Below are 27,899 nucleotides of genomic sequence, written 5' to 3' on the forward strand. Positions count from 1 at the left end.
CTCTTAAAGGTTTCTACAAAGGGCAACTGAAGGAGGGGCGACCTCAACGTCTCTGGGTCTTGGAGGCCTCTTTAAACCGAGGAGATCTTATGGCTTCTGGACCGAGGGGTGAAAGCACCGGGCTGTCCCACGACTGTGGAGGCCGGTCAGCAAGGAGCCCCTGAGAGGGGCACGAAGCTCTCCAGCCAGACCTGGCTCTCCTGCCTGGAGCCCGGCCCTGAGCTTCTCCGAGCTTCCGTTTCCTCGTTAAAGAGAGCTGAGGCATCCCTGCCGGCCGCTCTCCCTCCCAGGGCTGTAGCAAGATGAGATCAGGGATGTGAAATGAAGCAGGATCCCGGACTGGCCGGGGCCCCAGGAAGCCGCCTCTTGGAGGTGGGCACCGAGATGAGAAATCGAGCGGAAGTGACGTTCTTGGGAGGAGAATCCGGAACTGGGGTGGCGGATTCCACCCTCAGGGGTGGCAGAATCCGCCCTCAGGGGTGGCAACGGTGTGATGAGGACCATGCTGGGCACCAGGGAGTGGGTGGGGGTGAGGAGAAGCCTCCTGGCGGTGGGGTGCCTCTGGTTTTGCCCACTGCTAGATCCTCAACACCTGGCAAAGCGCGCGGCCAAGTGAAAGTTTGTTGACTGCATAAATGAGCGATGTGGGTGTGTCTGCAGAGGGGAGGGCTGGTGGGAACGGCCTTGGTGGTGATGATGGGTGCCGGGGTGGTGATGGGTGGGAGCGTGCCTGGCCCTCCTCCTTCTGGCCACCTTGGCTTTCCTAGTCCAGGTTCCACAGGGCCTGAGCAGCTCAGGCCTCCCTGGCAGCCCCCAGGGGCCCCACCCTGGCTCCTCAGCCTTTGACATCCTCCTCCCCACTGAGCTCCTCAGGGTGCAGGCCAAGGACCCTCGTCCAGGTCTGCTGGATGTGCTGGGGCTGCCAGGCATGGCATGCAGGCCGGGGCCAGCCCCTCCACCCCCTCATCTGCCCTCTCCTAGGCCTCAGTTTATCCTGCGCTGAAGCAGCAGGTTGGCTCGGGAGGCGCTGTCTCTGGCCCCTTCATTCATCTGTGAGAAGCAGAGGACTGACTCAAGATCACTATCTTTCAGAGAAAGTGAAACCTGGTCCCCAACGGTCGCCGCAGCAACTCCCCATCTCCTCCGGCCCCCCACCCCACCTCCCGACAGCTAGTACTTAGAATCAGACTTTCATCTTTCCTTTTGCCTTCAAAGGGCGTTTGCCTTGTATGTCCATGACTGCAGCAGCCCTGTGAGGGCTGGGAAATACTTTTCGAATCCTCATTTTACGGTGGGTGGGTGGGGCTCTGAGGCCCAGAGAGGTTAAGCGACTTGCCTTGGATCACACAGCATGTCAGTGGGCTTGAACCCTAATCTCCTGTTTCTCTTGCCTCAAGTGCCTGGTTCTCCCTAGAGGGCCCTGTCTATAGAAAAAGAGCCTGGCTGTGGGCAATGGGCCTGGGATGGGGAAGGCTGGTTATGTGAGGGGTGCCTGGTGGGGGAAAGGAGATGGCTGAGAGCCCCACTGGAGGATGCAGGTCCTGGGGCCAGAACCACAATCTCGGGGCTGCCAGCCTGGGTCTGGCTCTGTGCCCAGAGCCCGGTGGTTTCCGCTCACAGATGTCCCAACAGCCCTGGCAGGAGGGCGGGAAGGGCACTCAAGAAGGAAGATGTCTCGCTCCCTTCAGCCCCAAACCACAGAGGCCTGTGAGGCCGATGGCTCCTGGGCTGGGACTGGGCTGTGCGCCCTCCAGGAGCCCAGCTGGTGGACTCTCCCCTCCACCCCGGGCACAGACCCCTGCAGCGAGCATGGACCCCCTTGCTCCCTGCTCACCCCAGGAAGGCTGAGGCTGCGGTTTGCATCATCCTTGGGCGTGGGGCTGACCTCGAAGAACGAATTCGAAGAAAACAGGAGGAGGAGCAGGCATGCCACCGCACCCAGCGCCCATTGGCCGCCTGTGGAAACTTTGGTTTTTGGGGTCATGTTCCCAGAAGGCCTGCCCTCCCCCCTCCCCCTCCCCACCCACCTCACGAGGTGTTGGCCAATCCTCCCGGCGGGCATAAAGTGGCTGCCAGCCCGCAGGGCTCCAATCCTGGAGGTGTCACCCCCGGCAGGCGCAGGCCAGAGCTCGGTCACCCAGCATGCGGGCACAGTGTATGCGGAGGACACCGCTCAGTAAGTACTTCCTTCCTCCCCACCAGCACCTGCTTGCTGTGCTCATAGGTGCCAGCGGGGAGCAGGGGCACCCTCTGTCCTCCAGGAATAGGGGAGGCCAGGCACCGGGCAGAGGATGCTGAGAAGGGGAGAGAGCCAGGGGGTCAGGCAAAGAGAGGGATCCACTGAGAACAGAGCATCTTCACAGGGTAGAGAAGGATATTACCAGAGGGCTTCCACGGGGAGGGTGATGTAGAGTCAACTCTGGGAGCAAGGGAGTGAAGGAAAGGGATCACTGCGGGAGAGGCCAGGGAAGCAGGTGGGAGGTGGGAGATGTGCTGGGGCAGAGGAGGAAGCCGCAGAAGCTGAGCAGCATCATGGTGTGATGTCTGGAAGGGCTGTGGAGCCTCCTTCTTGCCCCGATTTGGAGGCTCTGGGATGAATGGACACTGTCAGCCGGGCCTGGGGGCCCTGGAGCCCACACAATCACACAGCGCACATAGCCACACCCACAGGCTGACATGCACACAGAGTCATGTGACGTCATCTGGAACCCTCAATCTCACCAATCTGGGAACCCCCACATGCAGCCCGGGGCCCCTGCCCTGGATGGGACACAACGGTTGTGTGTGGCCAGCTGTTTCCTCGAGCCTCGCACAGATCTAGACGCACACCCATGCAGGCACCCTAGTCCCACGTGCGCTGTGCCCACACCAGCCCCCCTGCCCGAGCCCAGCAGCAGGTACCTGGGGGCCGGCGAGGGCTGCCTGGTAGTCATTGTGCCTAGGCGCCTGGCCCCTTGGCCTCCCCAGCAGCATCTTCCCCAAGGGGCCACAGTTCTTAGGAAGGGAAGGTGGTGTCACTGCCTTCCGGGCCATTGCGCCACAGGCCCTTCCGACCACGTGGCTGCCAGGGCCTTGTGGGTGGGTGGGGGGAGGCAGGGGAGTGGTAATTATACCCGCCCCCCAGAATGTTCTGGCTCACAGCATCTCTGGTGGGCCTGACAAAAGTGGCCACTTACGGAGAGAGGAGGGAGGCCTGAGAGATGGGGTCACGGGCTGGCCTTGGGTGACCTGAGCAAGCCCTTCTCCTTTGGAGCCTTGGTTTTCCGGTCAGTCAAATGGGGGCATGGACGAGATGGTCTCACGTATCCTTTCCAGATGGAAACTTTGGGTGGAAAGGCAGCCTCTCCTGGTTCTGCAGACATAGATCAAGGTGTCTAGCTGCTCCTGGGCTGCAAAATCCTCCAGAGCGCACCTGCGTGGGGGGGTGGGGTCTGTTACAGCAGGTTCAGGGCCTGCAGCAGTGGTCACCCCTTAGCCCAGAGGACTTGCAGGGAGCAGCCCCACCTGGGCCACCCCAGGTCAGCTCCTGAGTTTGGCAGGCTTGACTCTAGCCAGGCCCCACCACCTCTTCTCAAAGTCTTACTTGGTGAATTGCAACCACTGTTTTGGGTGTTGGGCAGTGACTCGCTGGGAAGGTGGTGGAGGTCCCAGCAGGTAGCCCTGTGCATGCACCGTGCCCAGCCCCGCCCCCAATGGCAAAAAGCTGGGGATGATGGGCTGTGCCCTCTGAGGCCCGCTTGAGTGACCTCCTCTCTGAAAGGCACCCACCTGTGGCTTCCTCACTAAGGCAGGTGACATGTCCCCTCTCTGCCCCAGGTGTGATCCTCGGACTCCTGTTCCTGAGCATGACGGCCACAAGCAAGTGCTTGGGCAAGTACCATGAACTCCTCCTGCAGCTCCGGCGTCAGGCGGACCTTATGCAGGACACCAGCACGCTCCTGGACCCCTATGTGAGTGACTGGCCCCTGGGGGCATCTCAGAGAACTGTGGGGTTAGGGCAGCAGTGAGTCCCAGAGAGGACAGGCCCAAGCCCTACTCAATCTGAGGCTGGGGGGAAAACGAGTCTCCGCGTTATTCCTGGGCCACGGCGAACATCCCAGGCCTAACCCTGAGATGCCAAGTAGGCAGTGCAGCTCCCCCAGCTTAGTGGGCCTGGAGTGTGAACCCCAACTCCATTGCCTCATTCGTCCATTTGCCCCATGTGCTCACTGCACACCTACCACGGGCCTTGTTCTAGGCACCGGGATGTAGCAGTGAACAGTCCCACCCTCCTGAGCTCATGTTACCTCCCGTCACCTCCCCAATGACACACCTCATGCCACAATCACCACCTGTGTGGTCACCCCTCCAGCTCCCTGGCATACCTCTAACCTCACCTGCAGTGATCCAGGAGTCCTCGCCCCTCTTCGGCCTCAGTTTCTGGATCTGTACAATGGGAGGATTGGAAGGGGGGGTACATGAGGTCCAGCAGTTCAAGGCTGAGCAGAGCAGGTTCATGTGTGTGTGTGTGTGTATGTGTGTGTGTGGTGGGGGCTCCAGCTCTCACCCCTGCATTGTCTTTTCCCCACAGATCCGCATCCAAGGCCTGGACACGCCAGGACTGAAGGAGCACTGCAGGGAGCGCCCCGGGGCTTTCCCCAGCGAGGACGCCCTGCGGGGGCTCAGCAGACAGGGCTTCCTGCAGACCCTCAATGCCACGCTGGGCCTCGTCCTGCACAGACTGACTGCTTTGTATCAGGACCTCCCTGAAGCCCAGCAGTTGGTGGGACTGAACATCCGCGGGTTCAGGAGTAACATCCATTGCATGTCCCAGCTGCTGCGCAGCTCCTCAGAGGCAGAGACACCTGAGCCCACTCAGCCAGGCCCCGGGCCCACGCCGCCGCCCACACCGCCCTCAGACGCCTTCCAGCACAAGTTGAAGAGCTGCAGTTTCCTGCACGGCTACCACCGCTTCATGCACTCTGTGGGGCAGGTCCTCCAGGAGTGGGGGGAGAGCCGGAGCCGGAGCCGGAGCCGGAGCCGGAGACACAGCCCCTGCCGGGCCCCTGGAGACACAGCCCTCGCCAGGCCCTGCAGAGGGGGGGCCCGCAGGACGTGGCCCTTCCGGAGGGACAGGAGACTCATGCCGAGGGGACAGCTTCCCCGGTAGCCTTAGGGTGAAAGGTCAGCAGGTACTCTGCAGGATGGCGCAGCCCCAGGGCCTGCCATCCTGCTCCCCTCTGTTCCCCGCCTCTCAGAAGTGCACTTTAAGGGGTGGGAGCCGTGCAGCCCCTCTACCTCCTCTGGGCTGGGCTAGGGACATAGGGTCAGGCTGTTGAGCCCCCCAGCCCTGAGTTCCTCAGTCTGGTGGGGTGGCCAGGTCAGGTCCACACGGGGCCAACTTTCCATTGATTCAGGGGTCTGATGACACAGGATGACTCATGGCCAGACTGGCTGCCACCCCCTGCTCTGCTGCCCGGAGGCCTGCCGGACTGTCCCTCTCATGACTTGCAGGGCCGTTGCCCCCATACTTCCTCCTTTCCCTAGTGGCCTGGTTCCAAGGCGGGGAGGTCAGGGCCTGAGCTGGCCTCCTATGCCTCATCACGTCTCGGGCCAGACCCCTGGATGTCTGGATGACCTCACTTTAGGCAGCTGTGTTGGGGCAGAGTGCACTAGAAAGAGCACTGATTTGGGGGGGTCCAAGGTTGGTCCCTAACTTGCTGTGTGGCCTCAGCAAGGCCACTTTACCTCTCTGTACCTCAGTTTTCTCTTTGTGATTCGAAGGGCTTGGGGGCCATGTACAGCCCTCTCTGCCTGTCAGTTGCTGGGACTCTGTGACATAGGGTGGATATCAAATTCTCTCCATACATGGGGATACGCAGTACAGATGGCCACTGGGCACAGACTGAGTTCTCTGGAAGAGACCTCCTAGCTAGCACCTGGAAGCGCCTGGTCTTGGGTCTTGGGTGCTAGCTGCTCCCCCTGGTGGTACATCGTGGTATTTTCTTATGCTGAAACCATTGCCCTCCTGGAGGGGGTCCCAGAAGCTGCTGGGCCAATTCCTTGGAGGGACATGACTAATTTATAGATTTTTTAAATCAGTTTTTATCTGTTTCCTATTTATAAGGCTTATTTATAATGTGTATTTAATGTTAATATTGTGCCAACATATATTTAAAACTTGCCTGGTTTCTAAAGCCCCTGTGTCTCTCTGCTGCCTTGTGGGACAGGATTTGGGGGAGGCTCTTGGCGGGGGGTCCCTATGTGGTAAGGCCACAAGCATCCACCACCTGGGGCCTGGGCTGGGGGGTCCTTGCTCTATCCAGGAAGGGAAGTCGCACACCCCAGTCAGCTGGGGGCTCTGACTGTGGGGCATCTCAAACGCAGACAAGGTGTTTGTTGTTTCTGAATGGGTCTCTCTTGAGAAGCTGGGGACCAGGGGTGTTGGGGTTTGGGAGCCAGAGGGGAGGGAGGAAGGATGGGGTGTATGGGTTGCTCTGGGCCCTTGTGGGTGTCTGGCTGGGGGTACGTGTGCTGATGTGTGTTGTGTGAAACAGACAAGATAATGATAGACCCTGCCTCACATGTGGCCTGTAACCTGGGAGGTGCTGGAAACTGCTTCCTGAAGAGCCCCAGGGTGGATAGGGATTCCACCTGGCGCTCTCCGGATGCTCAGGGCCCCGCCTCAGAAGGGTCATCTATAGGCTGATGACATGCTGAGGCAGCAGCTACAAAGGAAGGGCTCACAGAAGCCGATGAACGTGACCTGGATCAGTCCCATTTCTGGTGGGAACAGGACTTAACATGGGGTGGAAGAGAGCCCTGTGTGGGACTCCCCGCCATAGATATAACCCACTTTGCAGATGAGAAGACCGAGGCTCAGAGAGTTTGAGTCCTCAGAGCAAATTTACTGGGGGCGGGCACATTTTAAATTCAGGCCCGTTAGATACCAGGGCAGGAGCATCCTCCTGTCACCTTTCAGCCTCTGTAACTCTGCTGACAATTTCACGAGTCCCCGGGGGCACGGAGCTCCCAAGTGTGGGGGCAGACAGACAACAGACAAGCAAAAGAACCAACAGGAGCATCTGAAGTTGCAGTGTGAGCTTGAGCTTGGCAAAAGCAAAGCGGTGATGTAATAGAGAGTGAGAGTCAGGTGACGTGGGTTGTCAGTGTGGTGCCTGGAAGAGGTGATGTCTACTCTGAGGACTGAATGACGCACAGGAGAAGGGGTGGAGCCTGTAGGTGGCAGGAAGAGCTAGGGCAAAGGCTCCGAGCATTCAAGGATGAGGATATAGTGAGTGAGAGCATTGCTGATTTATCAAAAAGGCCCAGAGAGGGGAAGCATCTTGCTCAATGTCACGGAGCGAGTTAGTGCAGTGCTGGGGCTAGAACTCCAGGTCTCTTACTCCCAACCAACAAGCGCCCAAGATATTCCAGGCTGTTTACCAAGCACTTAGTAAGGGTCTCTACTGCCCCCCAATGGGCTCTCTCTTGCTCTCGGGCTCCTGCCACACCAGCCACTTTGGGGATCCCAATATGCCCAGGGTACCCTCCCACCACAAGGTCTCTGCCTGTGCTCTTCTCTCTGTCTGCAATGCTGTGCTCTGGTTTTTGGTTAGTGCATCCTCGGCTATTCTTACCCCCATCCGTGTTCTGGGTCTAACAACTTGGTTATTTTTTTCCTCAAAACTGTCGCGTGGGGGGCCTCTCTTGGTTTGCTTTGCCGTCTGCCTCCCCCGCTAGCCTGGAGTCTCCAAGGATGGAGACCAACCACATCTGCCTTGCTCTGCTCTCAGCACAGTACCTGGCACCCAGCAGGAGCTCAGTGAGGAGCAGGGCAGGGAGCCTGGCCTAGACAGGCGCTACCCACGTGTGGCCAAGGGCAGGGGCTGGCCTCTGCTCTTTTCTGCTGCACCCCCAGCATGGGGGTGGGGGACTTTCCTCGGGCTGGGCTGCTGGGAATCTCTGGGTGGGAGGTGGCAGACACCGAAAGCCAGGCACCCTCAGGTTCCTGGAGCAGAAGGGGAGTTGGCACTAAGGCAGCATGTGGTTGCCCACGGAGAGGATAGAAGTTGGTCTGCGGAGGAAGAGCTGGGAAGCCCAGGGTAGTTGTTCTTCACCCCTGCCTGGGCCCCCTGCCAGCCTCTAGAGAGGTGGCTAAGCCCCGGGAGAGGTGTCTGGGGCTGCTTTGAACTGGAGCTGCACCCCCCCAGCAGGAAGCAGATCAGGGAGCCCCAGACTCTGGGGTGGGGTTCTTGGGGGTCCTATCAGTGAGGACTTGTCAATTCCACGCTGTCTTCTGATGAGACCACAGCTGCAGGTGCCATCTCCAGCCTGGGCCCAGATCCACAGACCCAGCTGCCAGAGCATCTGCTGGGTGCCCTGTGGGTGCCTCAAGGCTGAACTCAGGCCCAAGCCCACACCTTTCTGCTTCCTAATCGCCCCCACTGAAGTTCCAGAACCCCAGCGCACCTCCCTCAACCTCCCTTAGCCTCAACCTCTTCTCTCCCCATTGATCCTGTGATTTCTCCAACACCCTATCCCTGGCACGTGCCTCCTTCTCTTCCCACCGCCAACCAGGTCCTGACTCCCTGGACACATCTCACTGTCATGTCTTCTGCTCACAAAACTTCGATGACTCCCTCCCATCCTGCTGCCCGAGGCATCGATTCCAAACTCCTCAGCACAGCCCAGCCAGGGCCCTGCTCTCAGGCCCACCCAACCTTGCCAGCTCATCTCTGCATTTGCTACATGCTCAGCTGGCCCCCAACACATCCAGGCATCCTGACCTCCCAGTGCCTGCATTTCCCCCTCCCCCTCCTCCTGCCCTCCCAGGCCCCTCCTCCTTAACTCCCCATCGAGTGGCTGGCGGGGCTTCCCTGGGGCTTTGGGCAGGGCAGCTTGCAGGGGTCGTTTCTGGTGTCTGCACCTGGAGTCAGAACGAGCCCTCTTGGATCGTCACCCCCCCGCCCCACCTACTACAGTGACAACTGCTGTGAGATCAGGGTTCCCATGACCATCCGGCATGAGGGGTAGCGGGGGAGGGGTTCTAATAATGCTTTTGTGCCACAGTGAAGCTGATCCCCCACAAGGCATGCTTTTCCCAGAGTGGTGATGCCCTGTGAGCCTGCAAATAGCATATGCTCCCCCAAGTGGCTCATGTGAAGGGACAAAGCAGCCGCAGGCCATGGGCGAGCTGGTACAGGGTCAGGGAGATAAGGAGTCCTCGGGCAACCCTGCTGCTGGAATCGACCACAAGCTGGGTTTTCTTTTCTTTCTCAAGTTTTTCAGGGTGACAGTCACAGCCCCTCAGTCAACCCTGAACATGACACACACGGATGGAAAGTTTCCTGGGACGGGGGTCCCTCCAGGGAAACTGCAGGAAAAAAGGCAAGGATGGGGTGCCAGCACTTATAGTTTGTCTAAAGAACAAACTCCCAGCTTGCAAACGGCAGATCTGGGTCTCTGGCCTCCATAGCCTCAGCGCCTTCGCTGCCCGCCAGTTCTGATGTGATGTGAACGCTCTCTCTCTCAAGGGACAGGAAAGTACTTGGGAGTTCAGCAAAATGACTTCAAACCCCAGCCCCGTGGCCCGTGTAACCTCCGGGCTGAGCCTCGGCTTCCCTGTCTGCACAACAGACTCAGGTAATTGGACACCTCCCAGGCCAGAGCAGAGATTTTCTGGGAAACAATGCAACGCAGGGTCTGTTGGCGCTGCCGTCATAAGCTGTCACAGAACAGGTGCCCGAGCCACATCCTCTTTATTTTCTCTCCCTCATTTTCCCTTTTCCTTGTTGGTTTCTTTCTTCACAGCTCTTCTGTCTTTGTTCCTGTCCCCCCTTCTCACCGCCACCACCCACGCCAGGCCTGGGACCCGGAGTGCCCACAGAACCCCTTTTCCATGCTGAGGAAAGGGTCACAGTCCACGGTCAGAGTGGGGAGGCCCTGGGCTCAGCCAACCCCGCTCCCTGCTTCCTGGGGCGTCCCCGAGGGCTGGGCTCCACTGACTCGGGGAGGGGCGAAGGTCTCTGAGGGAGGGGGTTGGGCAGGTGGGGCCCCAGAGCCCGTGGAGGAGGGCGGACCAGATGGGCCAGGTGGCTCCCGGGTTCTGAGGTGGGTGCCAGGGCAAGGAGTGGTGGCTTGAGGGGCACCGTGTCCGGGGGGTTGGCTGCAGCCCTGTGACTCTTCCAGGGATGGGGACAAGGGGACATGGCCCTGGTGCACACGGCCTGTGGCAGGTCTGAGTCAAAACACCTAAGGCCGACCCCGGCCGGTCATGTGGAGGGCTGCCCAGTCATCGCCTTATGCCGGCCTGGATCACCCTGGCGGGCTGGGCGCGGCCAAGTCAGCCGTGAGTCAGGCCCCGGCGGCCTCGCCACGCAGCACAGGGCAGGGGCCGCCGGGCCCAAGGACGACCCCTCCCCACCCCTGGCCCTGCTTCTCCCCTCAACCAGCCTGAAGACCCTGCCCCACCTGTGTCAGGTGCAGTCTAGCCAGGGACCTGGGCTTCCCGGCCCCTGTTGCCCCCAACCCTTCAGCCAGGGGGTGGGGTGGAAGTGGGGGGAGCCTCGGGGCTACCCAGCCCTGGACGGGAAGTCAAGTCGGGGGCGGGGTGAGGAGCTGTCTCCAGAGAAGATTCAGCAGGAGAGAGAAGCAGAGGAGCCTGGCCCAACGTTGATGGTGCCCCACTGAAGACCCAGCAAGCACCCCGCCAGACGCTGGAGGGTCCGGTGCGGCACAGACCACGGTAGGCTTCCCCGAATTTATCCTCAGCACAGGCAAACATCACCTTTTCCCTCATGTGTCGGGGGCACCTGATGGCCCACCCGGCTCTCCAGGCCTCAGTCTCCCCGACCGCGTAATGGGCATGGTAAGATGTGCCCTGCACATCTCTCTGAGCCTGTGGAGGTAGAGTTCAGACCAGATGTGAAAGTGTCATGTGGACACCTGAGGGGTTAAAGATCATGGCAGGTTTAGAGGGCAGAGGAGAGAGTACTGGATGGGGAGGCCGGAGTCCTGGCTTTGCCATCCCAAAGGGGTCACCCCTGGGGGTCTTGATTCCTGGATTCCCAAGGGGCCCTCAAGTTCCCTTTTCCCCAGAGCAGTGGAGGGTTCTGAGTTCGTGGCAGCCTAGCTTTCCCTGGGATGGAGACCTGGCAGGTAGAGGGTCCCTGTCCCCCCAGAAGGGGCTGTGGTGGGTCACAGGGTGGCCCCTGCCTGCCTCTGCTTTCGGGAAAAGAGAGTGAGTCTTTGCTAAAGTGAAGTCTCTCAAGGGAGGCTCTGGGGTGTGTGGTCGGTCAAGGTCATGACCCCTATGCTTTTGACCTTGACCCAGAGAGGACTCGACCTCTCTGTGCTTTGCTTACTCTGTAAGATGGGCTTAACTGTGGGGGCACCAGCTCATGGGACCATGCAGGGAGAAAGGAGAAATGTAAGTAAAGTCTTCACAGAGTTTGGCACCGGGGGGCAGAGGGGCAGGCGGCACCTTGGCATAAATAACCTGAGAAGGGGTTGGACCCCAATCTTGCCATCAGCAGTTCCCCAGGACTGGGGAGAGGCTCCTGGGAGGGCAGGGACATTGTCCCCAGAACCTGTCCTGGGTGGGGATTAGGTGGTCCTGGGGCTTGAGGGGGGTGGGAAGGGACAGAAGTCCCCCTCCTCCCCCTCCTCTCCCTCCTACCCCCCCACCCCCGCCCCTCCTCCCAGAGCTCCCACTGGATGGAGGCACGCAGCCCCCACCCCAGGCCCGCTGCATGAGGTCTCTGGCTCCCCCTTGTGGCCAGTCCTCAATGCACACCCCCCACCCCCACCCCCACCCCGCCTCCAGGTGCTCAGCAGGGCAGAGGCCCCTCCAGGACCCCTCTGCTGGCCTCCTTCCCTGCCCTGGCTGACGGCCTCGGCCTACCCTCCATTCCGAGCCCCAGGCATCTACCCCAACTTCCTCAATTCCCAAATCCTGCCCTGCCCAGCCCTAAGGGAGGCACTGACCCAGTCAGGTGGACCCAGGGCTGGAGGTGCCCCTGCCACGGTGCCTGCTGCCCACTGGTCAGTGGGGGGCGCTGCAGCCCGCGGCTTGGGGCTAAGCTCAGTGGCTGAGTGCTGGCGAGCGCTGAGCCGCGAGCCCCGGACCTGGCCCTCACCCCCGCTGCGTCCAGCGCTCCAGGGTGCCTGGGAGGCTTTCTCTATCCTCTACAACCCCATCCCGTAGTTTACACCTCAAAGAGCCTTTCTGGATCCTTGGAGACGGATGGCCTTCTCTAGGCTGGTTTTACAGACGGGAAAACCGAGACTCCTAAAAGGTTCTTTCTGGAATCCCCACTGCTAATCAAGACTAAAACCTGGGATTCTTGACTCCTTGTCTGGGAACCTGAGGGAGGCACGCAGCCCACATGTTGTTGGGGATGTGCCATTAATCTGTGGCCTTGGAAAAGTCACTTCCCCTCTCTGGGCCCCACCTGTGAAGTTTTAACAGCTAAGATAATAATACTATCAGTCACTCAGGCATGTCTTCTGTGCTGCAGGGTTTCCCAGAGGGTGATGCTAACCTCTCAGGTTGACAACATTGTGTCACATTTTATACTCTTGGAACTGGGGTCTGAGCAATGAGGTCACATGTCTGAGGCCGTGAGTGGCAGAGCTAGGACTGCCCTTGAGGCCTGGCTGATTGAAGAGACCACCAGCCCCACACCCCTGACACCCCCCTCATTATTTCTGACCTTTTCCCTTTGCAAGTGGGGACATGGAGGTGGCAGAGGCCAGGGTGGTCTTTAAGTTTCCCAGGCTAACACCACTTTAGGAGGTAGGTGGGCTCTTGGAGGGGAGCCTAAGGGTCAGGAACTACAGGCCACTGTCCTCCCTCTATGTGAGGGTCTCCTGCTGCCAGCCTGCTGACCAGAGTGGACTCTGGGGAGACCACAGCCACTGAGGGGCTTGCGGGACTCCAGCTCTCTAGACAGTCCACTGTGGTCCCACCCAGAAAGGGAGGAAGCGGAAACGGGGTCCAGGGGTGGGGCAGGGGTGGAGGAGGCCAGGCTGGGCAGGAGATCAGAGCGGGATTGTGTCATGGAGTCCTGCAGCTGATAAGCAGCTGAGCGGCCGGCCCAGGCAGAAGGAGGGGATCCTGGGGTTGACTCATCCTGGGGACCCCCCTGGCCCCCTGCTGCCAGTGAGCCCTGGACCACACTTGGCCTCCTGGTTCCAGTTTGAGGGAGGCTGTGGGGTCGTGGGCTGGAGAGCTCGCTCCATCGCACCCTGTGTGACCTTAGGCAAATCGTTCAACTTTCTGAGCCTCAGTTTCCATGTCTGTAAAACCAGGATTAAAGTGTCTCCCGTGGGGATGGGTGTTAGGACCGGAGATAACAGGGGACTCTCGTGAGTGCTTTGCTTGCTTTGGGGGATGCAGGCAGGAGAGAAGCTCATAAGGCCTTTGGGGTCAGTGATGGGCCAGCTACGTGCCACAGAAAGCATGGGAAGCAGGGCTGGAGTGGCTCAAGGGTGCAGGGTAGTGGGGACGGGTGTCATACCCGGGTTACCTGGAGGACAGAGGGGGCAGCCTGGCCCTCTCCTCTCGGCTCCCCCCAGCTCCTCCCCTACCTGGTCCTGTCCCTCCCTGACTTCAGGGAGCTCATCTTTTCTTCTCTTCCCAGGAGGAGGACGGTCCAACCTCAGCCGGGCCTCAACCCCTCTATCCTCCCTGCCCATTGGGACTGGGCTACTCTACTCTTTCCATCTTATCATCAGGCCTGAGGCTCACATCACCTCCCACCCACCATCCTCAGAACGGTTTCCTCAGTCCGTGCTGGCGCTGAAGGACGGTTTGGGGAGAGGGCCTGGCTGCTTCCCTGACATCAGCTCTGGGGTCGGGTCAGGGTGGCCCCAGTGAGCTTGTCTGGGGGAGGGGACGCTAGTCCCCACCTCAGGGCCAGCCGGTTTCAGGCTGAGTGGGTCCGCGGGGCTGCTTCCTGTTCTGTTTATTGCCTCTGAGTTCAGGAAATCACTGAGTGAAACATCCTCCCCCCTCCCCCCACCAACCCCGAGATTATTTAATAGGAGCCGGGCTGTGGTCTCTCTCTTTTGGAAAATCCAGTGGGAGAAGGAAGCTGTCAGCTCAGCTCTGACATCAGCTTAGTCCCTGAGCCAAGAGTCAGGGTGGCCAGGGCAGGGGGGCGGCGCTGGGGTGGGGTGGGGAGGAAACCAGCTGCTGGTGGCCCCCGTGACGTGAGGCTGCCACAGAGTTCCCAGGGGCGGGGGCTGGAGGGTGAAGAGCAGGGATTGTTGGAGACACACTCGGGGGCGTGCGCGCGCGCGCGCGCGCGCGCACACACACACACACAGGGTCACGCCTCCCCACACGTGTCCAGAGACCCCTGGCACGCACAGACTCACATCCACTGGTACAGGATCCAGGCACACGGTCACACACACACTCACACAATCACACAGGGGGCTCACAAAGTCAGCCAGAGGTGTGTCCACCCCGACTCCCTCCCAGCCACACACACACACGCACACATACACGCACACACGGCCAGACACAGCTCAACACAGACACACAGCCACACAAACGGCCTCACCACACACGCACACACATGCAAATGCCCACTCGGCGGAGAGACAGACCCAAGGGGAGCCCGGCGGGCACTCCCAGAAATGGGCTGGGCCTCTGGGCCACGGGCTACCCTGGAGCGGGGACTGCAGCCGCGTCCCCCTCCCGCTGCCCGAATGAGGATGAAGAGCTCGGTGGCAGAGTGAGGAAGGCCTGTGACTATTCCGGGCCCCACCCGGGCAGGGCCGGGCGGGGTGGGGAGCCCGGGGATCTGAGGCTGCGGAAGGGAGTGGATGGTGAGAGGCCAGGCCGTGGGAGGGCCTTTGTCCTGGCATCGGGTGATGCCAGGCCTCCACCCCCGACCGTGAGCACCTGCCCAGCCCCACCCTGCCCGCAGCACCTCCTGCCACTCCTGGGCTGCAAGGGATGGCAGCCGAGGAGCAGTCAGGAGCCCCACGCTGCCAGCTGCCGAGTGACCTCGGGCAAGTCACTCCTCAGCCCCTCAGGGCCTGGTTTTCATCACTGATACCAGTGGCTTACAAACGTTTCTGACTGAGACCCACAGTTAGAAACACATTGCACCTTGCAACCAGAGGGTGATGCACACGCTGACACATCCAGACGACGGAAACAAAATTCCGCTGAGCGGCGCTTGCCCTCGCTCTGGACAATGCTGGGTGATTTTGCGATTCTATTTTCTTTTAAAAGTGCTGGCGGCAACCCTCTAAATTTAATCCATGATCCACTAAGAGGCAGAGACTTACAGTGTGAAAATATCGCTCTTTACCTCTGCCTGCGATGGTCTCAAGCTAGTTCAAGATTCAGAGAGAGCCTGGGGGAGGTCAAGGTGCTTGCAGAGGCTAAAATGCCAGATCCATTAAGGGCTGATGCCTGAACCATCAGGGAGGAGAGACACCCATTCTAAAGATGGAGACGTTGAGGACAGAGCCTGCAGTGGAATCAGGCCCCATGCAACTTGGCATGGACCTCGGAGGCAGGCCTCTGACCCCACTGATGATCGGAGCCCTGTAGGCTGCTGCTTCCCTTGCAATTTCTATCAGAATTGAAGAAAAAATATGCAGTCACTCTGATTCACCTCCAGGGGTGTGATTCCTGACGCAGAACCAGTCAGGAAATGTTGGGGTGATGCCGGGGACAGTTGGCAGGAGGCCAGACTGGCTTCTGGCTCCCACTTGGCCCTGAGGGTGTGTAGCTGGTCCCTGCCAGAGATTTGATGGGGTGAGGGTGAGAAGGGCAGACTATAGGCCCAAAGCTGGACCTCAAGAGCCTCAAAGACAGCTGGAAGGGAAGTGTTGCTTATTCCCAAGGTGGGAAGAATTGCTTATTCCCCTGCAGAGGCTCTGAGAGGTTGCCTGTTCCCCCAGGACCCACGCCACACTCTGTCTACTGAGAGGACCCAGGAGCCCTCCTTGTCCTAACTCTCAGATCACAGGTGGAGCATGGACCCCTGGACCCAGGCCCAACCCAAGCCCCTGATTCAGGCTGGGGTTTGAGCCCCTCCTGTGGCCACCCCAACCTCTGGTTAGAATGGCTGCCATGTGGCAGGCACTGTGTGTTTCCCACTTAACATCTTCATGACAGCCCCATGAGCCCGGCGCTACCGCATCCCCACTCTCAGTGGGCTCAGAGAGAGGAAGCCAGTTGCCCCAGGTCACAGGTGTGGGCAGGAATCAAACCCATGTTTGCCTGGCTGTAAGACACACCCTTACTCATGGGTACTACCACCCTAGCCCCAAAGGGACCAAAGGTGACTTGCAAAGCCAAGCCAGCGGTCACAGGAAAGTACATGAGAGCATATAGATGGTGGAGGTGGGCAGCCCTGCAGGTGTAGTTACATCCTCCTTTCTCAAGTGCTGAATAATGAGGTGTTTTTGCCTTTTTGGACAGGATACCCAACTGCCAGGGCTGTGCCAGGAATTCCTGAGCTTCTCCTGTCTCCTCTGGCTGTCCCTCACCAACTCTGGTCCTGGGCCACTCCCTCTGGCCCCCAACTTCCTCCCCTGGGCCCATCTGACTCCGCTGTGCTCATTTCCCAGGTGGGAGTGTCAAGGCGAGGAGCGGGGCCTGAGCTGATGTCTGAGAGCAGCTGCTGGTTGAGTTTTCAGAGAACTGAGATCTTAGATGGGGACAGGGAAGAGGGATGGGGAGGGAGGAGGGGGGCCGGCCTGGGCAATGGGGGTTGCCCAGAGCACTCAGTTTCTGGGTCACTAGCCTTGGGGAATTCCCCGATGCCCAGAGAGCTGCTTACCTGGTGAGTAACTGCTCCTGGCTGCCCACACAGGATGCCTGGCTGTGAGGGTACCTCCCTGCCACCCCCTGCCAATGGCCACTGCCATGTTACCCTCTCCCCTGAGTGCCCCGGGGCCCAGGAAAGAGACAGACAGGCAGGCAGGGGCTGTCCCCCACCTCCACAACTCCCCCCAGGGCTCCGCAGGGGGCGGCTGGTGATTCAAGCCCCTCTGAGCTGAACTATGTCTCCTTCCTTCTCAGATGGGCCTTGGGGGTGAATCAGCTCCTGGGGGCGGTGAGGCTGGGTCAGCCACTGTCTTCAGCTCAAGCCTGGGGTGCGGTTGGTCACGGGCCAGGATAGGACATAGGGAGAGAGAGCCCACCGCCGTGCCAGCCCCCCCAGCAACCCATCTGATCTTCCTGGGGCACCCCAGAAGCTGGAGGCTCGAGGGTGTTTTGTTTCCATTATCCATCAGGAGAGAATGAACAGGCCCCTCTCCTGCCCAGCTTTCCCCCTTTAGCCCTGGATTATGCCCAACTTTCCTTATCTGTAAAATGGGGACAAGAACCCCTACTCCTCCACGGTGAGGAGGATCAATGCTGACGAGCAGAGGGTTGGCTGGGCTCCCAGAACTGCGCTGAGCCTGAGCCCTCACAGCAAACCCACAGCACAGGTGTCATTATTCCCATTTTATAGATGAGAAAACTGAGGCCAGGATGTGGTCACTTCCTCAAAGTCACCCAGCTCATAACTGGCAGACCCAAACCTCTAACCCGGCTCTGACTGAGGCTGAAGTCCATGCTTCCAACCAGCAGACTTTACTCCTCTCGCCATGAGAGACTTGGCACAGACAGCTTTTGGAAACTAAAATGCTTTTAGAAAATACTTAGCATCTGCTCTGATGTAACCCTGAGCCAGGTGCTGTCAAGAGTACAAATGAGGATCAGACCCCAACCAAGCCCTCAAAGAGGGAGGAATGAGACTTGTTCCCACTTGAAAGGAGAGTGGGCAGGACTGGGCAGACTCAGCTAACCTGGGCTGTGGGAGGAAGGGGAGGCTTCCCGGAAGAAGCGGCCTGAATGCAGCTCACCACCCCTTGCTCCCATCGCAGCATGAGGTGCTGCTGGCATTAGCTGTGGCCTTCAAGCCAGAGGCCAGGGCTCCAGGCCTCATTCTCTTGTTAACTCTCTGTGCTGCCCTGGGCAAGTGTCTTTACCTCTCTGAGCCTCAGCTTCCCCACCTGACATTCTAAGAGAGACTTGTGGATGGTGAATGAGAATCAGAAGGAAAGGAGGGGCTGAATGGCCACATGCGCCAAAGTGAGTGGGAGAGAAAGAGCCCTCAGGGGCCCTGGGGAGGCCCCAGGCCGGCCCTGGACTCGCTTCCTGGAGATGAGCAGGTGGATGGTACAGCCGCCTGGAGGAGCACCCCCAGCCCCGGCCTGGCCGCCCCCCCCCAGACTAAGGGTGCCCTATGTGGGCCCCAGCTGTCCCCCTCACCCTGAGGCCGGTCAAATCCCCAGCAGGCCCAGTGTGCAGAAGCAGGACAGGCTGGGGATGAAGTCACAGCTGGAAGGGGCCGGGCTGGGGCTGCCACTCCAGGGTGGGGCCTGGGGTCACGACCCTGGGAGCAGGCAGCCAAGAAGGGAGGATGCCTTCCGTGAGGAAGCTGGGGAAAACACACACACACACATAGCAGCGTAGAGAGGGAAGGAAGAAAACAAACTCCAGGAGACCAAAGCTGGCCTGGAGCGCCGCCTGGGCAGCCGATTCCCGGGGACCGAGGCCACGTTGCAGGCGGCTCACGGGTCCGCAGCTCCGAGACCCTGCCCGGCCTGCCCCCGAGAGGCCCGGTGCAGGTGGTGGCTGGACATGGACAGGAGAGGGAGGCTGGGCCTGGGGTGCCGAGGGGCCCAGAACACTTGGGGAGCACAGACCAAGTCAGGTACCGTGAGAGGGGAAACTGAGGCAGGGGAGGGGGCCAGTCAGGGCGAGGGTGAAGTATCTTCTAGACTCCGCCCCACTTCCTGTTTCCTGTGGGGTGGGGCTGAGATTACATGGCGTTTGAGGGCGTTTTCTAGGGCTGAGGAGGGGTCTGGGCAGCCAGAAGACAGTGCAAGGCCCGGCAAGTCCACTGGGAGTGATGCAGGGGAGGAACCGTGGCAGGAGGGCAGTGGGACGAGGAGGCGGCCTCCAGGAGAATCAGGGCACCCAGTGAGACACTTGGGCGGGGGAACAGGGGATCCATAGATGGGGCCTCTGTGGGGCCCTGGTCAAATGGATTTGGGGTCCACATCAGAAGAGTCAGGATGAGGCAGATGACAGGGGTCCGGGAGATGTGGGGGTGGGGTTTGGAGGCTGATCCAGAGTTCACGCTCCCCACGTGCTCAGGCCCTCCTGCAGGAGAGATTGGGCCTGGGGGATTATGGGAGGGAGGTGAGCTGGGATGTCCTGAGGTGTGGGGCTGCCTGAGACAGGCTGGGGTGGCTGGACCTCCTAGGGGCATACACAGACCCCAGAGCAGGTGCATGAGAGGGGCGAGTGCCAGCTGGGGCCTTCCATGGCCCCCAAGGAAGACACAAGGTGTGGAGCGACCGGGAGGAGGAAGGAAAGCCAGTGTGGGCTCTACCAGCCTCCTCCCTGCTGGGAAGCGCCCGCTGGGATGGGCAGTTTTATCGCCCCACAGCCGAGGCCAAGCTGGGAGAGCCGGGAGGAAGCAGCCTGGAGAGGGCAGGGCATGCGTGGGGGGGAGGGGGCACGGCGGCGGCAGCAGGAGGGCTCGTCCTGGCACGGAGGAATGAACGAATGCTGGGCAGGTCCTCCGGGATGTGGCAAGAGGCGGGAGCTGGGGGCATGGAGGAGGGCTGAGGGGGTGGGCAGAGGGAATCAGGGGCCAGGGAAAGGCTGCAGGGCTCCCTGGCCTTGGAGAAGCAACTCTCCTGCCTCGTTCTCTGGTTGGGGTCAGGTGGGAGGGCTGCAGCGGGGGCGCCCTTGGCAACTTGTGGGACCACATAGCCCCAGATGTGTCTGACCAGCACTCCCCCACCTCTTTTGTTTTGTTTTGAATGCTTTTTGCCAGGGAGGAGTTGCTGTGCTCATTTTGCCCTAGTCCTCACCATTCCTTCCTGCCCCTCCTTACTCATTTATGAATCTACCTGGCCACGATAGACACCAGTATTTGTGACCCTGCCTAAGAGACTCCAGAAGCACCTTTTGGGGGCCATAATCATTCTCTGATGCTGAGCCCCAAGGGCCCTCCAAGACATTTTCTGTTCTCCTCAGCCATCCCTCTGCGTCCTGAGGAGCAAACCTGGCTCCAACTGGCTCAGCCTCCTTAAGTCTCTGCTCCAAATGTCCTTTCAAAATGGAAATGCTGGACCACTCTCCCCTGAAGGGTGCAAAGAGTTTTAGGTAAACGCCAGAAACATCACATCTTCCCAGAATCTCCTCCCCAGGCTCTCCCCAAAGAAGGGAGTCACAGCAACCCCTCACCTCCCATCTTCCCAGCCCCCTCCTCAGCCCCACAGGTACCTGTGGTCATCAATGCAGGCTTGTTGATGGCAGTCAGGAGGCCTGACCTTGTGGGACCCTGGACAACCTGTCCCCGCGGGAGCCCCACTTTGCATAGTGGCAGCGGGCAGGTTGGAGGAGGCCACCTCTGCGGTGGCTTCCAGCGCCCACGTTCAGTTTCGCTTTTTTACCGTCTAAAGTCCACACCAGGGCCCCAGCCCCTCTTCCTGGAGCCTCCTTGTCAGCCAAGCCCCAGCCTGCCTCCTCCCCACTGACCCCCAAACCCCCTGAACAGGGGGCCACAGGTGGCAGCCTCCGTCTGCTTGCCTAGTTTCAAGCCACCTCCCCAAACCCAGGTGAGTCAGGGCTGTCTGGGGTACCCACTGCCCAGGGACACCGATGACTCGGGGACCCTCCTCCCCCTCCCCAACTTCAAACAACTCCCAGGGCAAGCCACGCAGGAAAACCGCAGGGTGTTTTGTTGAAGAGTTCATTATAATTTTATCAATCAAATTCTTAGAAGAGGGAAAAAGTCTGCTCTTGCCACCCTCCCCCCTCACTGCCCCCCCTTCACTCTCACTTTCTTCCATTCATAATTTCCTATGATGCACCTCAAACAACTTCCTGGACGGGGATCCCTGCTAAATATAGCTGTTTCTCTCTCTGTCTTACAACACAGGCTCCAGTATATAAATCGGGCAAATTCCCCATTTGAGCATGAACCTCTGAAAACTGCAGGCATCTAAGGTCTCCTCCAAGGCCCTCTGGAGTCCAGCCCATAATGAAGGTCTTGGCGGCAGGTAAATCCACCCGCCCCGCGCCGGCTTCCGCGCCCCGCCACGGGCGCAGCGGCAACTTGGGGCACTTGGCGATCGTGAGCGGGACACCCACTCGCCGCAGACACACGGACACTTGGGGCGCCCGCGCAGCCCGCCGGGCCGCCGGAGGCGCTGGGTGGCGGCCGGGAGCGAGAGCAGGCACATGGTCCCGGCACCGCGCGCCCAGCCCGCCCTGGGGCCCGCAGGTTGGCGGGCAAGGGAGGGTGCGCCGCAGCCTTCCTCCTCCTCCTCCTCCTCCTCCTCCTCCTCCTCCTCCTCCTCCTCGCTCCGCCGGCTCTCCTGCTGCTCTTCCAGCTCAGCTTTCTCCGGGACTCACCCTCCCTCTTTCTTTTTCTTTCTTTCTTTCTGTCTTTCCGCTTTCTCTTTTCCAACCGCGTCCCGGGCTGCTCCCTGGGAGGGGCGCCGGCCTCTGAGCAGCTTGCAAACTCCGGCCCGGGACGGGAGCAGGTGCCGCCTCCATCTGCTAGTGTCTGGAAAGCTGTGGTCTGTGCTAGGTGAGCCTGGGGTGTGGGGGCCCCCCAGCCATCGGGGGCCTCAGCACTGCCGGGGGATGCTGGGAGGCACAGGGGACCCAGAAGTGAACTTGAGGCTGCCACTGTCCCAGGAGGGGAACCGGCTCCTGCGCGCCACCCTTTCCCCCAACCTCATCGGTTCTCCAGCCTCACAGGTCCACCGACCCCAGCCCTTGATGCTTGGGTCACCTGGAAAGCAAGGGGGGTGGGGGGAGGCGGAAAGTAGGCGCCCTGGGCGGGGAGGGGCGATCCTGGACAGGCCCGGACAGCTCTCAGCTCTCCTGTCACCTTTCACTTTCCATCCTCCCCCGCCCACCTGGCTGCGTGCGACATTTTCCCTTTTTTCTTTCCTGGTTGCACCATTCCTTTGCCCTCCCGAAGGCTCTGGGACTGAGGGACCCCAGGATTCTCCTTGTCCTAACCCACAACCTGGAGCAAGGACCAGCAGACAGGAGTGGGAGGGCATGGAGGCCAGGAGGAGTACAGAGTGGGATAGGAAGTTTTGAAGAATGACTTGGGAATGGAGTGGGGGGCGGGCAGAACTGCAGAATTGGGGTGGAGTTGAGGGTCCTAGATAGGGTAGTGGCCACATTTGGAGAAGGATAACCACAGAATTAGGGGACAAAGGGCCCAGTGAGCCAAAATCATGTGACAGGTTTGGGAGATGAGGGTCAGCAGAACCCCCCCCACCATGGTCCCCTAAGAAGCCCACTCTGGGAGATTGAAGTGTGAAATAACACTTAGGAATCTGGACCATCCTGGGAGGTGGGGAGGTAGGGGCTGCTCTTTTCCTTGAGACCTGCTGGGGCTGGGGCGTGGTACCCTCCAGCCAGAGGCCAGGATGGTGTCACCCTGGACCCAGTTTCCAACTGGTAGAAACAGCTCACGTCCTGCGCCTTGCTCCTGTCAGGAGACAGCAGGGAGTGATCGATGGGAGTGAAGCAGAGACAGAGGGTTAGAGCTCTGGAGGGAGGGGGACAGAGAAGCAGATTTGGTGACATCGTGAAAGTAAGAAACAGCCATGCTGGGTGAAGAGAGAGCTGGAGGCTGAGAGGGGACACTGGTGTCCCTGAGGGAGATGAGGCGCATCCTCTACCATGAGACCTCTTGCCCACCCCCCCACCTCCCTGCTCATGGCTCCCTCCTGCCTGTTCCCAGGAGTTGTGCCCCTGCTGCTGGTTCTGCACTGGAAACACGGAGCGGGGAGCCCCCTTCCCATCACCCCTGTCAACGCCACCTGTGCCACACGCCACCCATGTCACAGCAACCTCATGAACCAGATCAAGAACCAGCTGGCTCAGCTCAACAGCAGTGCCAAAGCCCTCTTTATTCTCTATGTAAGTCTCCCCCCAGGGTACCAAGGAAGGAGGGAGGGAGGGGCTGGGCTTTGCTGCAGGGACCTGGGCTGGCGGGGCTGGTCAGGGAAGGGAAGGGAGGGGGACTGGTCCCACCGCACCCAGACTCCCTCAGCTTCCTCCCCACCCCCTGGCCCAGGCTCCGCCACTTGCCTAGGGTGCCCAGTTAGATAGGGGCAGAGCTGCCTGGAGAAGGGGGTGCCTGGCACTTCTAGCCTTGAGATTCTTCCACCTTGTGGAGGGAGAGGCCGATGAGAGACAGAGAAGGAGGCGGTGAGGTGGACGGCAGGGTGCTGTTGGGAGAGACGGCGGGTTGTGGTTGACGGGGGTGCAGAGCCGCCCAGGAAGAGGGTGAGTGCAGTGGGTGAAAGGGCAAGTGTGTGTGGTGCACACGTTGGAGGTGAGACTCGGGGTTTTCCTTTCTGTCCCCATGTGGTCCTGATGATTGTGATGAGGAGGATAATTCCTTGCATGGTATAGGCCTGGATGCTTTACCAAGGGAATCCACACCCACAATTACTTCAGGCTCTCAGGACAGTCCCGAGATGCCTACAGGGCAAGTGATTGGGTCCTCATGCCACTGTGTTTGGGGTGTGGGGACTGAAGCCCAAGAGCTGACCCAGAGGCTTGGTGGCAGGGCTGGAACACCCATCCCTGACTCCCATGTCACCTCCCCTCCGCCCCTCTGCTCCTCAGTACACGGCCCAGGGGGAGCCATTCCCCAACAACCTGGACAAGCTGTGCAGCCCCAATGTGACCGACTTCCCGCCCTTCCACGCCAATGGCACGGAGAGGGCCCGGCTGGTGGAGCTGTACCGCATCATCGCGTACCTGGGCGCCTCCCTGGGCAACATCACGCGGGACCAGAAGGTCCTCAATCCCAGCGCCCACAGCCTGCACAGCAAGCTGAACGCCACGGCAGATGTCATGCGGGGCCTCCTCAGCAACGTGCTCTGCCGCCTGTGCAGCAAGTACCACGTGGCCCACGTGGACGTGGCCTACGGCCCAGACACCTCAGGCAAGGACGTCTTCCAGAAGAAGAAGCTCGGCTGTCAGCTCCTGGGGAAGTATAAGCAGGTCATCACTGTGGTGGCCCAGGCCTTCTAGACGGGAGGTCTCATAGCGCACAGTGACCTGAGATCTTAGACTTAGGTGGCTCTCAAACTGTGGCCGGGGCCCAGAGCAGTGCCCAAGCCAAGTGGGGGCTGCTCGCAGACCCCGAGGGGTTCCTGGCCAGTCTATTCCCCTCCAGGGTGGGCTGTGATGAAGCCAAGCAGAGCCAAAACTCCCAGAGGGAGAACCTATACATGGCGCCAACTAGAAGAAGGCGCCCCTTCTTCTGGGATACTGCAGCCAGGCACCCGGTGTCAGGCTGGATTTCGGCCCCTTCTCGTCCCCTCAGCCAGGGTCTTCGTGAGCAAACCACACAAGTTGCCTCCAGTGACCCTGACCATGGGGCAAGACAGCAGGGGTCGGGGGCATTGCCTGGCCCCCAGCAGAACGACAACTATCAGTGCCTTCGCTGCCCCTTCGGTAGACCTTGAAAGGTCTGGTTGGAACTCAGGCAGCCCAGAGGGGCTGGGATCCTGAAGGATCCTTGGCCCCTACAAGTATGGTGAGTGGAAGGCTAGAAAGGGAACTCTGGTTTGAGATGCTGCCTTGTCTTGGGTGTGATTGGAGAGCTCAGGCCTAGGACTGTCAGGTGGAAGGTTCCAGAAGGAGGTCGCTGGCCTTCAGCCTCCTGGGGAGGCAGAGAGGCCACCTTCAGGCCTGGGAAGGAAGAGAGGCCCTTGAAAGTCTCGATGGGCTCTTCTTCCTTGAGCCCGCAGTCTGTCCTGCTGTCCCGGTGGCTGGGGTCTGGCGGCTGGACCTGGAGGCGGGGTGTGGGGAGGTGGACGGGTTGTAAAGTCAGGTGAGGGGGTTCTGAGGGGACCCAGAGTCTTGTGGGCAAGGGTCTGTAAGGGAGGGGTGGATGCAGTAGTTCAGAGTGGCAGCTCACATCTGAGGCCCACGGAGGCCCCATGAGGTCACACAAAGGTACTTGAGGGGCACCAGAGGCCATCGCTGGACCCCGGAGCAAGGGGACAGCAGAAGTTGAGGTCAGGGTCTCAGGAAGCCTGAGATCCAAGGGTGCTGTGTGTCTGACCCAGCATGATTGTCTATTTATTTTGATGCCCTATTTATATTAACTTATTGGTGCTTTAAATAGCAAAGTTAATTCTCCTTTCCCTGCTCCCTCTCCAGCAGAAATAATATGATGGCTCCTTCTGCAGGGGCCGGGGCCAGGCCTTAGCAGGGCCTGGTCTGGAAGTCGAAGATGTTACAAGTGGGATAAGCCTTATGGGTGAGGCTCATAGAAGGGTCAGGAGCTGAGAGAACTGGTCAGTCTGGGAGGGGACGGGGGACCCGGCTCCAACCCCCACCCTAACGGTAACTGGCTCTGGGGCTATCGGGACCCTGGCTGCGAGGCAGGCTGGGCCAGTTTGTGGAGTGGCCAAGGGGCCTTTTCCCAGGGCCACCATGTTGCTTGGCTCCAAGGGGCCCATTCAACACTGTGTTGTCCGGCGCCCCCTGGAATTGTGCTGTTGGAGGCAACATTCACCATAGAGATGGCACCCCTGGAGCAGTGGGCAAGGCAGCCCTGGTGGCCCACCTGCTGCTGTTTCCTTGTCCTCAAGCTGCCTCTAGACTAGCAGTCTGGGGGCCCTGGAACAGTCCTGACCAGCACCCAGCGGGGAAGTGCCTTCTCGGGTGGCCTGAACACCCACAGAGGGCGAGAGGACCTGGCTGGACCTCGGGAAGCTGGACGGCCCAGGGAGGAGGCCCCTGCTCTGGAGAGGAGGACGAGGAGGCCCTGGGATGCAGACCAGGAAGCTGTGGTCCCTCCTGCCCCACCTCCCCCCACACCCCCACCCATGTCTGGGCTCCCAGGCAGGGAACCTGATCCTTTCCTTTGTGCTGGGGCCAGGCTAGTGGAGAAACGCCCTCCAGTCTGGGAGCAGGGGAGGAGGGCCCAGAGCTGGGGCAGCTGCTAAGAGCAGGGTTCTGGCGTCTTCTCAAACCCTGAGCGGGCAGCGAGCCTAGCCGTTCAGCCAGCACGATTTTGGTGCTTTGCACTCACTTTGCACCCCTCTGCCTCCTCCGAGCACTTTACCCGTGTCCATCGGAGGGCAGGTGGGCAAGGCAGTAGGCAGGCCCTGAGGCCTGGGGTCGGGGGCTGGAGGTGGGAGTTGTCCGTCCCGTTGGCAAGACTGTTTTGTGGCGGGTGGTGGAGGAGACCACAATGGTTACATGTTTTCCAACACTGTCTTAACTGAGGGTTAAGACACTGAGGGTCACGCTCAGCCTTGTCCAGGATCTCAGCCTGCTGTCCCCCGTCGCTCTGCTCCTTCAGTGAACGTGGCTTGGAAGGCTTGGAGCCGGCTTGTCCCCCTTCGTCTCATCATCCCGTGGACGCAGACTCCCCGTGCCAGGCCCACCTGGGCAGCCTCTGAGGCTCGGGGACCAAGCGATTCTCCTCCCCCAGGCGTAGCCCCGGCTCTGCCCCTCACCCTCGTCCTCAGTGCTCTTTGTAGAACCTGTCTGGCAGATGGGCACCCACTTTGCACAGCATCTCTGAATTTTGGAGCCTTTGTGTGGAAAAAAGCTTTGCAGGGCAGGAAGCTGTCCACTTCCTCCTTTATTTGGTTTTGACCCACACCTGCATCCTGGGTCACGGCCCCAGCCCGAGGAGGAGGGAGAGGCCGGCAGGAGAGGAGGGGTTAGGACAGTCCTTTTGCAGTTTATCGAAAGAGGGGTATTGGGGACCTTATTTATTTAAAAAATTTTTAAATGAGAAAGCACCACTATTTATTTGTCTCTCCTCCCCCTCATCCTTCTCCCCCTCTCCTTGTCCCCTCCTTGGAGATGTCTCCCCAATAGAAGCAGTCCAGCTCTGCCTCGCTGGCTCTCCAGGAAAGACATAGCGTGTGGGGCTGGAGGCCACAGCCAAGTGAGAGGTTAATTTCCCTTCAGATGGTACAGATGTTCTTACTTCCGGATTGCCACCCCCCTCCACACCCCCGCCTGTCCCTTACCCACACCCAGTACCTGGGCGTCACTCCCATCCACACTGCTAGCTCTGTGCATCCTTCCGTGTTTCCCTCCTTCCTTTCTACTGGAAAGGACTTGGCCTTGGGGGACAAATTCCTATTGATGAATGTACCCTGTGGGAATGTTTCATACTGACAGATTATTTTTATTTATTCAATGTCATATTTAAAATATTTATTTTTTATACTGAAGGAATACTTTTTTAAAAAGAAAAAAAGAGAAATTAATAAAGAATCTACTCTTGGCAAGCTTTCCAGATTGTATTCATGTGGGGAGACGGGGCTGGAGGGGCTGGGACCGTCTCTGTCCTGGGCGCCCTGCTGGGTGGGGCTCTGCCAGGCCAGGGGCGGGCGGGTGGGAAGATGGGGTGCTTCCACCAGACAAGGGTGCCGGCATGGGTGAGGGCGGGGTGGGCAGAACGCTGGCACAGGCAGGACAAGGTGGGTGGGGCTCCAGATCATGGGGTGCCACCAGGAGGTCCTGTTCGGAATCACGCAGGACACTGGGGCCAAAACCAGGGCTTCTGTTGGGCTCTTCTGGGCCTGAGGAGCTCTCCCACTGCAGACACTGCTGTCCCTGTTCCTGCGTCACATCTGGGGACCCCCTTTCCCTGCAACCTTCTTCCCAGCCTCCTGGGACCCCCTTCTTTGGAGAACAAGAGAGTTTGGAACTGGATGGTCACAGACGCAGCGACTCTGGAGCAGCCCCCAGTCTCTCCCGGTGCTTTGCTGGGGTCCAGGGCTCCCCCAGCTGAGATTCCTTTAGGGATGTGGGCAGTTTTCTGAGAGCCACCTACGTGCTCTTTCGTGAATGTTTG

General features: G+C 59.9%; 2 protein-coding genes across 3 annotated transcripts; both read left to right on the plus strand.

Moving 5' to 3' along the window:
* Positions 1 to 1,705: 1,705 nt before the first annotated feature.
* OSM (oncostatin M) lies at positions 1,706 to 6,159 on the plus strand. The gene is made up of 3 exons (XM_004283797.4): positions 1,706 to 2,176; positions 3,817 to 3,950; positions 4,571 to 6,159. The coding sequence occupies exons 1-3, from the start codon at positions 2,143 to 2,145 to the stop codon at positions 5,147 to 5,149; spliced, it is 747 nt and encodes a 248-aa protein (XP_004283845.1). The 5' UTR covers positions 1,706 to 2,142; the 3' UTR covers positions 5,150 to 6,159.
* Positions 6,160 to 10,628: 4,469 nt separating this feature from the next.
* On the plus strand, positions 10,629 to 27,335 carry LIF (LIF interleukin 6 family cytokine). 2 transcript variants are annotated; one of them, XM_004283733.3, is made up of 4 exons: positions 10,629 to 10,726; positions 20,964 to 21,084; positions 22,794 to 22,972; positions 23,687 to 27,335. In XM_004283733.3, exons 2-4 carry the CDS (start codon positions 21,066 to 21,068, stop codon positions 24,095 to 24,097), a joined length of 609 nt encoding a protein of 202 aa, XP_004283781.1. In that variant the 5' UTR covers positions 10,629 to 10,726; positions 20,964 to 21,065; the 3' UTR covers positions 24,098 to 27,335. The 2 variants fall into 2 exon arrangements, with proteins under 2 accessions (XP_004283781.1, XP_033268690.2); XM_033412799.2 differs by lacking the exon at positions 10,629 to 10,726 and having other exon boundaries at positions 20,856 to 21,617.
* Positions 27,336 to 27,899: the final 564 nt, after the last annotated feature.

Source organism: Orcinus orca, chromosome 15 (genome assembly GCF_937001465.1).
Source record: "Orcinus orca chromosome 15, mOrcOrc1.1, whole genome shotgun sequence".
In the NCBI taxonomy this organism is placed as follows: Eukaryota; Metazoa; Chordata; class Mammalia; order Artiodactyla; family Delphinidae; genus Orcinus; species Orcinus orca.

What these genes read in the sequence shown, in the direction of transcription:
- OSM (XM_004283797.4), top strand. Translation starts at nt 2,143, where the DNA reads ATGCGGGCACAGTGTATGCGGAGGACACCGCTCA. An exon ending in TATGCGGAGGACACCGCTCA is followed by an intron (nt 2,177 to 3,816) that starts GTAAGTACTTCC and finishes TCTCTGCCCCAG; the next exon opens with GTGTGATCCTCGGACTCCTG. An exon ending in GCACGCTCCTGGACCCCTAT is followed by an intron (nt 3,951 to 4,570) that starts GTGAGTGACTGG and finishes TTTTCCCCACAG; the next exon opens with ATCCGCATCCAAGGCCTGGA.
- LIF (XM_033412799.2), top strand. Translation starts at nt 21,266, where the DNA reads ATGGTCCCGGCACCGCGCGCCCAGCCCGCCCTGGGGCCCGCAGGTTGG. An exon ending in AAAGCTGTGGTCTGTGCTAG is followed by an intron (nt 21,618 to 22,793) that starts GTGAGCCTGGGG and finishes GCCTGTTCCCAG; the next exon opens with GAGTTGTGCCCCTGCTGCTG. An exon ending in AAGCCCTCTTTATTCTCTAT is followed by an intron (nt 22,973 to 23,686) that starts GTAAGTCTCCCC and finishes TCTGCTCCTCAG; the next exon opens with TACACGGCCCAGGGGGAGCC.